The sequence below is a fragment of the Lepidochelys kempii genome, chromosome 17, assembly GCF_965140265.1.
Source record: "Lepidochelys kempii isolate rLepKem1 chromosome 17, rLepKem1.hap2, whole genome shotgun sequence".
NCBI classification, from domain to species: domain Eukaryota; kingdom Metazoa; phylum Chordata; order Testudines; family Cheloniidae; genus Lepidochelys; species Lepidochelys kempii.
Window position 1 is genome coordinate 16396482 of NC_133272.1, and position 12890 is coordinate 16409371.

Consider the following 12890-nt stretch of genomic DNA (forward strand, 5'->3'; position numbering starts at 1 on the left):
CTTGATTTTCAGAGCAGCCGTTGTTACCACTGAAGACACTGTACATCCCGGATGCACCGCACCACTAAAAAAATCAGGCAAACATTATTTGCGTTAGGGTAGCTCTCAATGTTGCCTCTAATTTTTGACAGGCCGTGTGCGCAAGAATTTCTTCTGTGCAAATTGTTGCGCTTCGGTGTAAATGGTTGTGCGCGCGGTGTTTTGCTGCGTGCACGCGCACAGCTTAGAGGGAACCGTGGTAGCACTTAGAGACCCCAATTAAAATTGGCACCTCACTGGGCTAAGCGCTGTACCACCACATAGCCAGGGACAATCCCTGCCCCAAAGATCTTGCAATCTAAAGAAACAAGACAGGCAAAAGGTGGGGCGGGGGGGAAAGCGGGCACAGAGCGGGGAGCGATTTGCCCAAGTGACACAGCCAGGAATCAAACCCAAGTCTTCCAGTCCATTGCCCTAGACACTAATAAATAAAATAATAAAATAAATAAACAATAATAGCAGCTAGCTCCAACACAGTGCTTTGCACCAGTAGATCTCTACGTATTTCACACAAGGAGGTGACGACCATCATCCCATTTCTACAGATAGTAAAACTGAGGCACAGAGCAATGGAACGACTTGTCCAAGGTCACATCAGCAGACCGGTAGCAGAAACAGAACCCAGGTCTCTAGAATTCCAGTCTAGTGCCGTCCCACTAGGCCAAACTCCATTCCCCACGTGTACATGCACCACCACGGTGCTGGATTGAAAATGTAAAACATTTCCTCCAAACGGACCCTCAAACAGGTACATTTTATTATGTACATTAATTTTCTCCCTCTTCCCTCTTTCTCACCTGGGGATCTAATAAGCTGAGTGCTGAATTTCACTGCTCGTTCATCTGTCTTTGTTGCATACCTTTCCCTACAGTGTATTTGGGTTGCGATCTGCAAAGCCACGGAGAGGATCCGAACACCCATTGTAATGGGACATGGTATCTAAATCCATTAAGTGATTTCTAAAATCTTGACTTCTAATCATAGGGCACAGGGCAATAAAATGACTTGCCCAAGGTCATCCCAGCACACCAGTGGCAAAGCCGGGAACAGAACCGAGGTAACTTGTCTCTTTACTTGGCTACAAAGCACTTAGCACTCTTTGAGTGCTACACAGTAACAAATAACAAGACTGAACTGATTCTAGATAATGGACTGCAAAACCACCATCGAAATGCCAAGTTATAAACACAACAAATCTGACGTTCGCTGTTAAGGGCTGATATTCAGTCTATCAGTCCCCTGTTCATCTTCAGGCAAGCAACACATTTTCTTTGTAAAACAAGCATTCAAAGGCATGTGAAGTGACACAGAGTGAGTCAATGGAGTAGAGATTTAGTGGACTTCCCTGCAAGCTGTTAGCTTCCAATATATACTTACTATATACATTTATCAGTTTTCAGTATATACTTGGGCAATCCCCTGTGCAGCAACCAAATTCCATTTAACCCTGCGTGGGCCGTGGTTGCCTAGGCACCCCTGGGGCCAGAACTTTCAAACCTGTGACTACTGCCAGGAAGACACCTATTTCTCAATGGGCCTAATTTGCCACTGTGCAGAAGGCCAACACACTGTTTAGGCACTATTTCAACTTGACTGAGGACTTAAATGGGACGAAAGCGGTGTGAGCCCTTGCACTGGCCCTTGGCAAGGGGCAAATTTCACTCTGTGGGAATATCCTGGTGCGTCTACTCATTTTGCTAACACAAATGCGTTTTCACTACAGTTGGCCCAACCCAGATTCTAGAAAGGTGAGCTGGAAGCCTGTCTGGTTTTGTGCATGTGTAACTGCCGCCATCTTGACCAACAGTAGGATTTGAACCCGAGACCTCCAGAGTCCATACAGCTACAGCGTGAGCTAAAGCTCCCTAGCTAGGGCTGTAACAATGCCTATCCTCTGTGGATCGGGCACAGCGAGAGACCTGTAACACAGTCAACAGCGGGTTACATCAGCAACATGGTGCTCAGTTACATTTTAACGGCAGCATCTTTATTACTGGGGAAGATATATGAGCTGGAATGAAACGAGCTTGTATCTCAGAGCTCAGGTTGCAGAGCTCTTAGGAAAATCATCTTTTTCCTTCAAAAAAGAAATTTGGCACTAAAACCACCTTAAAAGCCACATTAGGGATAAAGACCAAATTTTAAAAACTCTGCTGGGAGCACAGCATTGGTCTGAGAATGCTGCAGGGACAGCATTTCTAAGGACGTCTCCTCACACACGTTAATTTATTCACTGGCACATTTAGTTAACGAGCCGTGGAACAGTCCCTTCAAGGGCCTTTCTGCAGAGGAAAATGTAACAGTTAGGCCCATTGATTTCAATGGAGTCAACATGATGTACACTTCATGTCGATAAGGCTATAAAGTTCCCTTCATAATCTCTTAAGGGCCTGATCCTGCACTCAAGCAGTGACAAAAGGGCCATTGACTTCCGTGGGGCACAGGATTTGGCTTTGAGAGCCAGCTTTAGTAAAGCACTCAAGCTCGTGTTTAAATCCATCCCTGTTCACCCCAGCACTTAAGTCAATTGGACTTAAGCAAGTGCTTAAAGGGGCAGATTTCTAAGGGTATTAGTCAGTGCTTTGCTAAACAAGGACGGACTTAAGCACATGCTTAAAGTTAAAGTGAAGCATGTGCTAAGCGCTGTGCTGATCGAGGCCAAGAGGGATCACGATGCAATGGCTAAATCAGAGCAGGGTTGAAAGATGTAGCCACAAGTAGATAGAGGCCCCGTTTCTCAGAATGTCAGGGTAATAACGCGCCTTCAGCTGTTGGTGAGACCAGTCGCTTCAAAAACAACCCAAATGGAATTGTGAAGATTCTTACTATAAAGCACATCAAACACTTCCTCTACCATCTTCCTGAGTAGGTAAACGTCTGATCCTTGATGAGGGGAGACCCTTGGGATGCTCCGGCCACAGTCCTTTGCCTTCTTCTGGAAGTCTGCATCCTGCTCTTTCCTCTGCTGACCTCCTGCAAGAAAAGAAAAAAGAAAGAGAAAGTGGAAGTGCCTAGAAGAAGGGGAGGGTTTTGGTCACTGTGGTTCCCCCCCGCATCGCCCTCAATTGACCATGATTCAAACTGGATTCAAGGTCACTGGTAGTTTTGGTCGTCCAGCATCCTGGAGCGAGCTCCCAAATGTCTCCACTTTAAAACAACAGGGGCCTGGTTTTCAAAAGCTCAAAGCACCTACAATTCCAGCAAAAGTCAATGATGGCTGCAGCTGCTCAGCCCCACAGTGTCCCCGGTCCAGAAGGGCTGCTCAAGACCCTGCACACCACTTAAACCCAGCTTTAGCAGTCAAATCTATCCCTGAGCAGAGGGACGGCACAATGCAGATGCACCACACCTATCCCGGGACAATAAGTTACCCATGAAGGGTGGGATTTTCCCATCTGCCTAGGGCATTTGGACACTCAGCTCCCATTGTAAATTAATGAAACGAAAATTGAGTGTCCAAATCCCTACACCAGCTTTGGAGAAATTTCCCCACCTTTGCACTAGGAGTGCCGGCTGGCTAGCAGTAGTGATGGTGGAAATGCTATTGTGGACACGTATGACCACAAGAGCCTCTCAATGCTCAGTGACAAAGGGTTTACTGTCATGTTACAGCAACTCCTATCAGCCCTGACAAACTCACTACACCTAACACATTGCTGTCATAGTATTTATCCATAAACAATGTCATGTAGATGGTCAAAAGCTTATCGCCTACTGGCCACCAGAAGCATTGTGGGATGTGTGTACACACGTTATTCAAGAAGCATGTATGTACTAAAAATATGCTTAAGCTATGTAACCAGGCAGGGCAAATAAACATATTTTTCCCAGACAAAGAGTTGTTGATTTACCCGTCTGCCTAGTTCGCCAGTGTAAATCAGAGATTGTGTAACTCAACACGAAGCAAGCTTCGTTAGCATATTAACTCAAAAGGAAAAGCAAGTTAAAAGGAGAATGTGAGACAATCTGGCATCAGCACCCCAAAGAACACAGAGCAGGAGAGAAGAACTTTGTCTGTGGGTTCACAGCAAAGGGATACATGTCAAAGATTGACTGGACTATAAGGAGGAGGAGGAAAGGGACCCCTTGGTGGTCCATGATGGAGGGAGCAAAACAGACAGTGCATTTTGGATCCTGGCCCAGAGGACTGGAGATGTTGCGAGGTCACTTTAGCAGGTTGAAATCTTTGTCTAAGTTACATCTATCACCTAAAGTGATGTTTAGTCTCTTAGAACCATGTTTTCCTTTTGCTTTAGTTGTAATCAGACCTGTTTCTACTACTCTTACTCAGTGTCACTTGAACCTCTATCTTTGTAAATAAACTTCTTTTCTTTTTAATCACGAAGTGTGAATTCTTAGTGGAAGCAAGAAAGCTGGTGAGTACAGTGTCTCTTCGGAGGCAGCAGACTTGGTGATTAACGTGTACCCAGGGACTGGATACTGCAAGCTACCGCTCTTCCAGGGGGCTCTGGGCCTGGGATGCCCCGAGTGTTACCTGCAAGGCAAAGTAAGGGCTGGCAGAGTTCAGGGAAGTTAGTCAGGGGTAGCTAACAGACTGGGGAGACAGGGAGCCATCCCCCAGTTTAGCACCAGCACCCCTCTCTCTCGCTGAAGCAGGGGTTTAACAAGGTGACCCACAATCCTGGGAGCCCCAAGGAAGTGCCACAGCAGGACACAGCCATTCGATAACCTCGCTCAGAGCAGGTCTAGAGCACACAGTGGTAAGGTCACCTAAGTCCTATCTACATTAGCCCCTCCACCAATGGACAATTAGGGACCGAGTGTTGACAAGGCCTTGCAAACCACCAAAGCAGCAGCAGTCAGTCAGTAGCATCATACTTTGAAGCAGGACTGCAAGAAGGCACCTTCAATGTCGCTTTCTACGTCAGAGACCGTATAGCCCCCTTCATTTATTGTATTAAGGTTTTGTTTAAATGATTCTCTCTCCAAATGGATTGGTTTGGGTTTTTGTGAAGGACAGAAAATCCTGCAAATTCCAGAAAGCCATGGAGGCGTTACAAGAGCATGGGAAGCCAGGCAAAGAAATTTCAACACACAGAAGACAGAGAGCCTCTCAGTGCCAGTGATTTAAACAATACCTTCCACCGTACAATTATTAAACGGCTCCCACGCTCCTGCTACATCCATTCCGTATCCCACGTCCTGCCCCATCACACTCCAAGCAGAAGGCCTGAAAAGAGTCCAGCCCCCACCGTAGGACAGAGCAAGGTTCAGAATGTCAGTGTTCTCCCCCTCCAACCATGACAGAGCCAGAACTCACCCGCCCAGCACCAATCCCGGATATGCCAACCCCTTTTCCTGATTTCACACACACAGCTTCATTGAAACGATTGTGATTAATTGGCCAGTGTACTTCTTTTCACTGGGTTCAATCTGCTTAGCCCTCAGTTTTTCTGAAAAGCAAATCCCCCTTGCTTGAAGGCTTTCTTACTCCTCAGTGTTGCACAGCCCTGTAATACCAGCTATTCCCTGCTAATTTCCCCCCATTAAACCTCAGCTAAATTATGTCTACAGCAACAATTTCCTTGCATCTCTAAATGCACAGAAAATTAAACACTACAAGTACATTACTGCCATTCTTTCTAAACCTATTCACAAGGGATTTTTGGTGGCAAAGGACTAATTCTTTCATCATACTCTGCAGACTCTTGCCAGTGATCTGCCCGGATGCTGTTTGATTGCTTAAGGAGGAACTGATGGATCCCTTCATCTGAAACAATCCTCTATGCAAATAGGAAACTGAGTTATTGCTTTTTAAACCCAGCTGTGGTTAAACACCCGCCGGATAATGCAGCAGGGCAATAAGCAGAACGTATGCTGATAAATGAAGCTCAAGTTATAGCGTGCTGCTTCCGATCCAAGAGTCCCAGATGCTCAGTGTCACGTGGAAGGCAACGCAAGCAACAAAGCACAAAAAGAGTCGGGGAGTATGGGACAGGTAGAGAGATCAGACCCATGTACACACAATGAACATCACTATAACAGAGAGTAGGACACTTCTCAGGATCTGAGGTGCTGCTTTCTTATGGATCATGAACAACAACAATACATTTACGCTTTGGCCCGGTCAACACACAAAAGTTACACTGGTTTAACTAAAGATGCAATTCTAAATTGACATGGTTAAATTGGTCCAGAACCACTCTCCTATCAATTTAAGCCTCGACTACACATACTTTTCTTGCATCAGTACAGGTACAGGGACATACCAAGCCAACAGAATCCATTTTAACCAATATAAATCTGTCCACACGAGGCTTGCACTGATTTAACTCAATTGGTTTTTAAAACCATTTAAGTGGAGCCGGCATAACGTCCACATGCAGACAAGGCCTGATACGACACCTCTTCATTTGAGGATTTCAAAGCACTTTGGACACATTAAATAATCCTTGCAACGCCATGGGAAGGATGGGATGGGAGGGGAGGCAGTGCTGAGACACTTCGGCAGTGTCTGCACTTCTGGGAAATCTCCTGCCAATTAATTATCCCAGTGCAGCTCCAATGATGGCATCAGCAGAGGACGCAGTAATGGAGAGCTGGCGCAGGCAGGTCAAGACAACACAGGGAGAAAAAGGCCACTGAACGCTGGAGTACTGACTGCTCTAGTGCTCACCTCATTGCTCCTGCCAGGAGGCCCGGTGGTAACAGTACAGAGGGAGATTGCTAGTGCTGATAAAGCCAGACAGGATAAGGGACTCGCCACCCCCTCATTTCAGTAACCACGGTCAGAGTGGACATCAGACTTTTGGAAAACCATCTAGTCTCCATTACATGAGTTGGCGGCAAGGAGCGTCATGCTGCTGTTGCGGACTGTGACTCTAGCCAAAGCAGCCGGGTGCCTGGAGTGGTGGGTTTGGGGATCTTACTGTATTTGAAAACTAATAAAAGGCGTCACTCTGGCAACGAGACGATAACAAATGATTGTAAGAGATGGTCACCATTTTGTTTAGTGCACCGAAACAAATGGGAGGTGTATACACACACACACACACACACCCCGAGCACTATTCGGCTCTGCAGCGGCCGTTAGTGTAACATAAGCCTCTTCCCACAGATGAGCACATTGCTGCAGACACACGATCAGAAATAAGAGCTACTGAAGGAAAAAAAACCTTGACGCTCACTTAATTTATTCCTCAGCCAATGCACAACTGTTCCGTGGAGCGGAAGGACGTTCGTGTTGTTAGATTAGGGGCTTGTCAACACAAACACTTAATTTGTGGCAAGCCGGGGTATTAATCTACCCTAGCACAGTGTCTATGTGGACTATACCGCCCAGGTCCCTAGGGTACTCGGATCTACTCTTGTTTCACAGCAACAGGGTCCACATGGGCATTTAGCAGACATCGGGCTAGCATGGGTAGATTTACGCCACAGCTTGCCACTAACCAAGTGGTCATGTAGACAAGCCCTAGCACAAGCCTGGGCAAGTCACTTCATTTGTCCATCCCTCAGTTCCACACCTCCTTTCTCCCACCCTTTCCTTATGTTTTGTCTTAGGCTAGCTCTTCGGGGTTGGGACCATCTCTTACTATGTGTGTGTACACCTGGCACAAATGGGACCCGGATCTCAATGGGGCCTGTATGTGCTACCACACTATAAATACTAAATAGTACTAATGACACAGTACCTTCACCAGTGCGGTCACCCAGGAGATGGATGCACAAAGAGAGGTGACAAGAAATGTCTCTGCTCCCCTAAAAACAGCATGGGGGTGAGCTCATACATCCACACCCCCTAGAAGGGCTCAATACTTGTCAAGTGGGAAAAGGATGAAGCTAGTAGGAAAACAAATGTAATTTTCCAACTTCTTAGAAGATACTAGAATAATAGGAAGTGGGGAGGAGGGGGGAATATGTGGAGCTATGAGTGGGGAGAAAGCCAACAGACAGCAGGACCTTTTCAGGTCTTCCTCAGTATTTGATGTTCAAGCCTTTATTGTTTCAAAAAAAGAAGCTTTTCGTGAAGTTAAACTTAGAACAGACTTTAATGTTTCCAGCTGCATTTTACAGCTCTCTCAGGTTGTCTGCTATCTCTCCGATCAAGCTGTGCCAAGCCTCAAAACACTGTAGAAGCGAAGCACAATTCCAAAGTAATCCAACCGAAAGTACCGCAGCGAAGGGCATGGGAAGACCAGCTCCTCAGGTCAGTGCCTGCTAGTTTTGTTTGCACTGTCCACCTGAGTCTCTTCCGCCTTCCTGAGCTCAGTGAGAATTTTGCAGCAACCCTGAGAGGTTTTTCCCTCCGAGGCATGGGCTGCCCTTTCTTTGCGGACAAATACTGCACCTGCTTCACTGCTATGAAATGCTCCAGCTGCTCATCACAAGCTGGAGTAGAGGTTCTCTCCTTCTACGCCCTTCTCTTCTTTTAGGCTGGTCTCAGTGACTTCGAATGGTGTTGCAGTTCCACGTCCCAGGGTTAACAGCGGCACCATCAAAAGCGAGCACAGAATGCATGCTGGGCTTCCACACTCCACACCAGGATTTGGAACGGACCGATCAGGAGATTTCGGAGTCTTATCTGCTGTTCCCAATACACCTGCTGCAGTTTTTATCTGCCAGAGGAACTACTGACATGAGAAAGCTGTCAGACAGAAACGCGGCCGTACAAATCCAGGAGGCACACGCTCACCGTACAGACTGAACAGACAATACCCCCACCCACAAAAGCACTGCTGTTTCTTTTTCCCCTGCAAGCCGCATCTCAATCAGCTCAAAACTGCTCCAGAAATTCAGCTTGCACAACCAACCATCTCATCCCAGGCTAAGCAGAAGACCTGGGGCCCAAACCCCAGCAGGTGTAAATCAGCAGGTTTCTCTTTTGACCGCAGTGGAGTTCGGCCTGTTTTCAGCAGTGACCCAAGGAGCCCCTAGCCAGGGGGACGTGGTAACACAGCCTTGACTTCCAATGAAGTCAGTGGAAAGACTCCCCTTGACATCAATAGTGCAGGTGTAAGGCCTGCTTAAAACAAAGATTCAGAGAGTAGAGCTACATGAGAATAGGCAGGGAAGGGGCCTCTCTGAGCCCCAGAACTTTACCTTCACACTCAAGATCTTGCATCAAAATAGCTCTCCTTCCAACCAGGATGTGGGGAGGGGGATAGAGGCAGCTTCTTTGAAGTCTAGCAACTCTGCTCTAGAAAGTTCATGGCCAGAGTTACCATCAGGCCAAAGAAGTGGATACTGAACAAAGCAAGGTCCGCTAAAGTCTTACTCCTGCTAGTGAGTGACTATGTGCCCCTTCCATATGCTAAGCCCAGAGCAAAGGGCCATGTCTGAGTCCCCAGTGGGGAGGGCCTCATCCACAGGACTGATTCTGATCTCACCAGCATGTAGTCTCACTGATGATTCCCTGCTTCTATTGCTGTACACAGGAGGAGAAGTGGCCACTTGATGCGTTTCTTCCAGCAACATTTCTCAAACTCCTTTGGTCTCTGAAGTATTTGTCTGATTTTTCAGCAGGAATTTGCCTTTTATTAACTGCTCTGCACTTTACTTTAAAGTGATACTGGGATGGTGTAAGCGGGAAGGGCAAATCCAACTGTCCAATACCACGGCAAACAATCCGTCCCCACGCTGGGCGGTGCTGAGCGCCTTCTGGGAGGTGCTGACTTGAATGGAAGTTGAAGATACCTTGGAGCATTCAGTCCTGGCACTAGCAAGTGCTGGCCACCTCTGATAGCCACAGCAATATTTACCACTCAATTTACATACACTGAGGAATGAACAACCTTAGTCTGCATTCAGCAGGAGAGAGAGAACAGCAGAGAATCTTGAAGGGCAGAGAGAATGGGAAATAAGGAAGAGAATCTGCCAGTGCCCCTGGACAGCACAACCTGCAATGACCAAAGGGGTTGGCAGCCTGAAGCTCTCCTTGAGACACAAGAAACACATTTTGTTTACAATACGTTCTAGACAGTTTCTCATTAGGGCGGGGAAGGATGTGGAGGGGAGATGCTTGCTTGAAAAGTTTTCGGTTCTTTCTGCTAAGGCCTTGAAGTCATTTAAAGATCATACCCTTCTAAGGCTCTCCCCTCCCAACGAGACAAATTCTCTTTTATTGACATTCATCTTTATAATTGCCAATTCCCCTTAGTATTTCAGGAAGGGCTGTGCTAAATGAGCATGCTCAAGTGAGGTCTGTGTGCTCAGAAATGCTGCTCAGTAGATAAGAGGCTTCTTATATCTTTCAGTGATGTCTGCTTTAGATTATTTTAGATCCTTTCTAAAGGGGCAACTGGACTATAAATCAGAGGCATTTTCAGGGATGCTTTACAATGCATGCCAGCTGGAAGAGCTTTCTCTAGTGGAGAAAAGCCTTTAAAATTCAAGGCAGTTATCTTAAGCATCTGCTGCGCAGTCAGACCCCCGTCCTCAAAACTTTGTATTTCGTACCAATTGTTACGGTTCCGTTTTTACAACACAGGAAATTTAACCGAAGGGAGAAAGCGCTTAGATTAAACTTCATGTGCCTTGGGCTGCCTCTATAGAGTAGATTTGAGTTTGACTTAATACAACAGTAGTTTATTATCTATGATGGATAGAGAGATTCATTGGCAGCCTTTGGGCAATGGGGACTGCAGAATGACGCTTTTGGTGTTTTCACATAGAACATCCTATTTTTTATACCGTCTACATACGTGGTGCGAATGGGCCGTAAACACTTGCAACTCTTTCTAAATGACTCATGCCAGGTGGAAGCTCACTTGCAAAATTAAAAAGCTTGAGACTGATGGTTATCAAAAGATGGATTTCTCAGATTACAATAAACCACAGTGAAACAGATCACAGCCTCCCCACCTCAGAAAGAGAGAATACCAAGAGAGGAAGGGAGAAATCTTCCACAAAGCCAAGTGCACAAGTTAGATTACACCCCAGGCACGCTTTGCTGGTACAGCCAGCACAGATGCAGTGAATAATCCAAGCAGACGCTGACCCTGGCAGCTTTATAAGGCTAATATTTTCACGAGCATGAACTGTTCTTGAGCAATTTCTCCAGTGGATTAAGCACAAATATGGTTTCCATCAACACCAGGCACACACACACACAGAGTTTATTTTTGCCACCTAATTTCTATTACACGAGACTTTAGTATTTAGTACAGCCAGCATGTGCAAAAAAATTTGCTCTCCTATTGTGTCTGACTTCCTATCTCCCTCTGGAACCATCATTACCCGTGATGCAGCACAGACACTCGTTCCAGACCCAGGCAGGATATGTCCTACTTCAAAAATCCAGCAGCAGAGGGACAAGTGGCTTGAGTTCAGCAGCTGTGTGCTGATGGTAGGAACTGATTTCCTCACGTTTCAAGCCCCTTCCCTTGCCTCAACACTCAAGATCGCACAAGGAGCAGAGCATCGCGTCAGGGCAGGACCCGGCAGCATCAGCCTTTGGGTGCATCAGAAGTAGTGCAACTGAGACTAGCAGCATCATGGGACCTGGAGATAGGCAACAGGAGGATGGGGCTGTGCCTTGAGCCACCGAAAGCCAGGAGGGAATGGCTGGTCTCAGTCTTGGGTTGGACCATTCAGGGTGGGTGGTGGCATCTTCTCCCAGCTGTGGGAGAGGAAGGGTGACCGGCTCTCTAACGAGCGCCCTCAAACCACCCGAGCGGCAACCGGGAGGGCTGGTCTCGCTGACTAACGAGGTGTGCGTCATACAGAGAGACGCCTCCACAGCGGCCTGTTCTCTTACAATTATTTACCTTGTAAGGCTGCCCTAGGAGACACAAACAACAGGAACTCTTCCCGCCAGGCGTTTTCCCTTGCTCTTGCGAGGAGATGGGAAAGGGAGAGTAAAGCACTGGCTTGTGTGCCAAAGACATCCTTCGCCACGGCGATCATGGGCTCAGAGAAAGGAGATTTAGGGTTCCTTTCCATAGGCCTTTCATCCTAGCAGCGGACGCTGGCCACCAGTACATTCTTTTAAATTGCCTTCCCTCTCAATGTCCCAGTTTTATAGGGACAGTCCTGATTTTGGGGTCTTTTTCTTACACAGGCTCCTATTACCCCCCACCCCTGATTTTTCGCACTTGCTGTCTGGTCACCCTACTTCCCTCTACAATCCTTGCCCTTTGCATCATCTACAGCAGCATTTCACCTACAGGTAAAGGACAGAGTAGCCATGTTTTGAAAAAGGCCCCTGCAGGAAATGGCCGGAGAAAGAGGGCAGGATGTGGGGAGTTGATCAGCTGGCAAACTGTCCCCTGCAATATGCTTGCACTCCTCTGGCTTGAGAAAGGAAAGCACTGACCTTGCTCCTTTACTTACACTGCCCAGCAGGGCATTGCAATTTCATCTTCTCTCTGGCATTTATTTTTTAAGAGACTGTAAATCCACTGATCTGGCACGGATAGGTTGGGGCCCTTCCCTGCAGTGTGCAGAGGCGTACAGAGCAATCAGTCACGAGCTGCCCTTTGCTACTGGCCTGCCAACTTCCTGTTTGCCAGAGTCCTCCGAAAGCCAAAGCACTGGTCATAACATTAACTGTGGAACGCTAACGTAATAAACCAGGCACGCAACTAAAAGCATGATGTCCAATTCTTCCAATTGGAGCAGCCAACACCCAAAAACTGAAACCGAGGATGGATCCGGATCAGTGGACTTGCAATCTCGGAGAAAAAGAAATTTTCCTCTCAGATTTAAGACATGGCCACTGACCTGGCACTGATGGGATGTGACTAGTGACAAAGAAAATTCTGGTAGGAAGAAGACAATAGTAATAGAGCATAATGCTGTTCTCGCTTGTCCACAGGAGTGAGTCCATGCATGCACCAGAAGACGAGCACACACCTCCTGAAGGTCGCATCTGACGGATCAAAGTTACC

The 12890-nt window shown here is 47.0% G+C and overlaps 1 protein-coding gene across 12 annotated transcripts in view; it reads right to left on the minus strand.

Moving 5' to 3' along the window:
• The window catches only part of GTF2IRD1 (GTF2I repeat domain containing 1), a 173265-nt gene that overhangs the window by 80390 nt on the left and 79985 nt on the right, over positions 1-12890 (minus strand). For all 12 annotated transcript variants that reach the window (XR_012155462.1, XM_073315874.1, XM_073315870.1 and 9 more), the window contains one exon: positions 2866-3012. Coding sequence is in view for 11 of the 12 variants with exons in the window: in XM_073315874.1 (XP_073171975.1) it covers positions 2866-3012 (147 nt within the window). In the remaining variant the exon portion in view is untranslated. The remainder of the gene's footprint in view (positions 1-2865; positions 3013-12890) is intronic.